General features: G+C 43.8%; 1 protein-coding gene across 2 annotated transcripts; it reads left to right on the plus strand.

Moving 5' to 3' along the window:
* The first annotated feature begins 57 nt into the window (after positions 1–57).
* Positions 58–3,974, plus strand: LOC132793570 (uncharacterized). Of its 2 annotated transcripts, XM_060803554.1 has the most exons (4): positions 58–165; positions 707–880; positions 2,493–2,742; positions 2,799–3,974. In XM_060803554.1, exons 2-4 carry the CDS (start codon positions 726–728, stop codon positions 3,687–3,689), a joined length of 1,296 nt encoding a protein of 431 aa, XP_060659537.1. In that variant the 5' UTR covers positions 58–165; positions 707–725; the 3' UTR covers positions 3,690–3,974. The 2 variants fall into 2 exon arrangements, with proteins under 2 accessions (XP_060659537.1, XP_060659538.1); XM_060803555.1 differs by lacking the exons at positions 58–165; positions 707–880 and adding an exon at positions 2,070–2,206.

The following is a 3,974-nucleotide window of genomic DNA, read 5'->3' on the forward strand; positions in this document are numbered from 1 at the left end:
TTGTGACAGGCAAAAAAAAGCACGCCACACAACAGACAACGTGTTGTGAGTTGTTGTTGTTGTTGTCGTTGTTGTGACTGTTGCTGTGTGGCGGCGTCTGTGGCGTGCAGTAAGGTTATTCAACCCAAGACTAGCACAGCGGCTTCATCAAGAGCAAAAGATATTGTGAGTATTGATAACTATTAAGTTTTAAGTTCTTTTCTGTTTTTTTTATCATAAACTAGCGCAAACTATGTATCAACTAATTTTGCAACATTCGCAATTTCGCATTCGCCGCATTCAACTTTCGGCAGCAGCAGCGGGAACGAGGCGTAAGCGCTGTTCTATCAAAGCTTTTACTTTTATATGGCTGTCTGGCACTCGCTGTGCACTACGCCGCAAAAGCTCTGTTCATTTTTGAATAATAAGATGAAACTGCAGCAGCGGCGTGTTACTGCCGAAAGCTGCACACAAGAGAGTGACTGACTGAGAGTCCGAGAGAGAGAAAAAGCTTTTAACGTTTATTTTTCGTTGTGTGCGACTCCGCGCGCTCATTCATTCGCTCTCATATTTCGTTATTATGCTCAAGTTAAATAGAAAAGTAGTACAGACACATGGCGCTAATAAATAGCCCAAGCATAAGCAGCCTCCTCCCAACTCCCTCTCCCACATATCTCTTTGGCAACCATTGTAAACGACGCTTTTGATTAAATACGCTTTTTCGTAGATAACCTGACGGCAATAGAATGAGCAATCTACGCATTTGTAAAGCCATGTCGTTGCATCCCAGCGCGAATATAAAAGCTGAAAGTCAGCCAGAGCCCAGTTCGAGGATGTGTTTGATGGGCTGCGAGGCGAGTGCGACAGAGTTACGTCGATTTCCAATACACGATGTCATTCGGTAAGTGAATATGCCCAATAATATCACACCACACACATAAATATACCATTAAATAAGTGGCCTTTTTACCGATCTACATTTAAACCTGTTTATGGAGCTCAGCTTTAACTTAGCCTTGCACTCGAGCTTGTTGCGCATCACAAATTCTCTTTTGCATACAAACAGACACCTATGCTTGTATGTAGTGTGTGTGTGTGTGTGTTTACAAATTGTATTCCAGACAAACCTTCTAGGCACATACAAACATACCTACATACATACAGGTATAGCAGAGAAAGAGCTTTTGCTTTTGGCATAGCCATTCTGGCGAGTCAAAGGTTATTGAACTCATAGCGCCCGCATCAACTTCATAGAAAATTTCAATGCCATGGCAAAAACAAGAGCTACAACAACAAGTACTTGCATGCATTTCTGTTGCAATTATGCGCATTGTGGGTGTGAGGGAAACAGCGAGAGCGCCAGAGCAGCATAAGAAGCTGCGTCCCACACACACACACACACAGCTACATATCCCCCATGAGTTTATTTTTAACTCTCTGGCGCTCTCGCTCTGGCTCTCTCTTGTAATGTGCGTGCAAGGCGCTGTGCGCTCTGTTGGCCGTGAAGTTGTTGTTGCAAAAAAAAAGTTCTGTGCAGTTGAGTTGATGGCATCAGGCTGGAGTTTAAAGTGGACATACATAAATACAAACGTATAATTTTCTAGCAAATATACATGCATACATACGTGGAAGGGCATATGTAATCAGTTAATTAATTAATTGTGTGACATACCCATCTGTAGTTAATTAAAGTTAAATTAAGTAATGCAACTTTAGCACATCGACTATTTTTTGGTCTAGCCTAATTGCTTTAGTTGTGTAAAATAAATAAACAGAAGCAGCTCTTGTTATTACTGCTTATTCGTGCTTGTAGAGTGGGGGAAGTTGAAGCGGCAATTGTGAACGCCGGCACTAGACGCAGCAAACTTCCGCTCTCTGAGAGCGCATAAAGTAAAGCAGTGAGAGAGGGAGTGAGAGCGAGTGTAAGAGTAGCGAAAGCAGCACACATGCAAAAACACAGACAGAGAGAGCGAGAGACAAGCAGTGCATTGAGCATAAAAGCGCTTTTTTCAGCGACAACTTTTGGCGGCCATGGAAGAACTTTTCATTCGCATGGCGTTTGTGTTTGTGAGAAAGAGCGAGATGGGATCTAATTTTAAAGCTGCACAGGAAAAGCACGACGAGCAAAAGAATTAAACTTCAATGCAGTTCTTTACAGTAAACAAAGAACTTCCGAGGCGATCGCACCGTCGAGGAGCGCGCATGAGTTTCGTGTAGTTTTTTTGGGGTAAAACTCGAATCCATACAAAACAAAACGTCGCGATTGCTGTAGTAGTATTTATTGTGCTCTTTACTATTCAATTTGAAAGCTTTCTTGTGAAGAACTTTTACAATTGCTACACAGTGTTTGTGTTGTTGACCAAAGCTGAGCTTGCATTTCGGTGCGCCAGAGAGTCATGTTGCATTCTTACGCTCACGATCTCACTAACACAAGCACACACACATACTGCTTGCAATACATACATGCGCATGTAACTTGTCCACTGAATAATCAACAATTGTAATTCCTGCAGCTGCAACTATTGGCTGCGCCATTTCGGAGTGAGCGAGCAACTGGTAAACGAACTTGGTGGCCTGAAGAAGCTGCGCATCTGCTGCCGACACTTCAGTCAGCGCAAGGCAATGGCCAAGACGCGCATCAAGACGACGCCGTTGCGTGGATCCAAGCACATAATCCCAGCAACAACAACTGCAACAACAACAGCAGCAGCAGCAACATCTGCTAAGCCCATGGCTGATAGCACAACGATAGAGCTGGTCGATGTAAGTGCAAGTTCACCTCGATAACGATAACATCGATAACCTTTTCTCCTTTGCAGAGTTCCAGCGGGGATTCCCAAAAGCAACAGACAATGCAGGAGAAGTCTGTGACTACCATAACACCTCTTCCACAGCGTTCACACTCCATTTGCTCGTCGTCTTCCGTCTCGAGCGATGTGCAGTCCATAAGCTCGGACTACGAGGCGAGTATGCCGCTCTCGGCACTCGTGAATGCACATGGTCAGAATGGCACTGGCAAATCCGCAAATGGAGTGGCTAAGAAGCGCAAACTGTATTTGATAACCGAGAAATCGGATGAGAAGAATGGCAACAGCGGCGTCAATGGACAAAAGCGCAAAATGTTTGTAGTCGTCGAACAGGAAAAGGATACGGCTGCCAAGAAACTGATGATTGTCACAGATAAATCCAAGGCGAATATCACAGAGCATTTGGAAAAGTTTCTGCCCGAAATACTCAGCTGCATTCAGGGCAAGGAACAGGCACAAGCAAAAGCCAAACATCCAGCTATCAAACAGGAACCAACACCGACTCCCATTGCTCACAAACCACACATCACGTTGCCGCCCAAGAAGAATCCCACAAACTTTATCAAAGTGGAAGGAGCACCCGGTGTTGCGCTTCCTGCCAGCGTTTCCATCTTACCCGTGGACTCCGAGCCCATCAAACCACCATCGATGTCATCGCCCTCGCCGTCGCCGCCGGAGACTGAAACCAACATAAATCTATCACCAGATTTCCGTTTCCTTATGAAGATATTGCCCAAACTGGAACAGCTGCCAGAACCGCACAAACAGCACGTGAAGCGTTCCATACAGATCTTCGTGGAGGAGAGCTACAGCCATTATGGCAAAAAAGGATTAGCCCCAAAACAAAGCAAACACACACACAAACACAGTTCACTTATCATTTTAGTATTCCTTAGACCTTAGTCTTCGTTAGTCTTTAGCTTCCCGATTAAGAAATAAGTTCTTAAAAATCATTTCAAATATTCGTTGTTTAAGACTGATGCAAAAGAAACATATTTGTAAGGCACCGCAGAGTTGGTGCAACACCCTAGACATATAAGGTACAAATTTTATATACTACCTACTATATAGAGCCCGATCAGAGAGGAAAGGCATATACTTTTATAACGTATTTGTAGCCATAAAACACATGAAATCTGAATAGAATATACGAGAGCTTTTAAGCCAAGAACTGAATTAATCAACTGG

This window comes from Drosophila nasuta, chromosome 3, assembly GCF_023558535.2.
Source record: "Drosophila nasuta strain 15112-1781.00 chromosome 3, ASM2355853v1, whole genome shotgun sequence".
NCBI classification, from domain to species: domain Eukaryota; kingdom Metazoa; phylum Arthropoda; class Insecta; order Diptera; family Drosophilidae; genus Drosophila; species Drosophila nasuta.

Coding starts and splice junctions, on each gene's coding strand:
- LOC132793570 (XM_060803554.1), top strand. CDS start 726: ATGAGCAATCTACGCATTTGTAAAGCCATGTCGTTGCATCCCAGCGCG. Junction 881..2,492: donor CCAATACACGATGTCATTCG/GTAAGTGAATAT, acceptor TAATTCCTGCAG/CTGCAACTATTGGCTGCGCC. Junction 2,743..2,798: donor CAACGATAGAGCTGGTCGAT/GTAAGTGCAAGT, acceptor TCTCCTTTGCAG/AGTTCCAGCGGGGATTCCCA.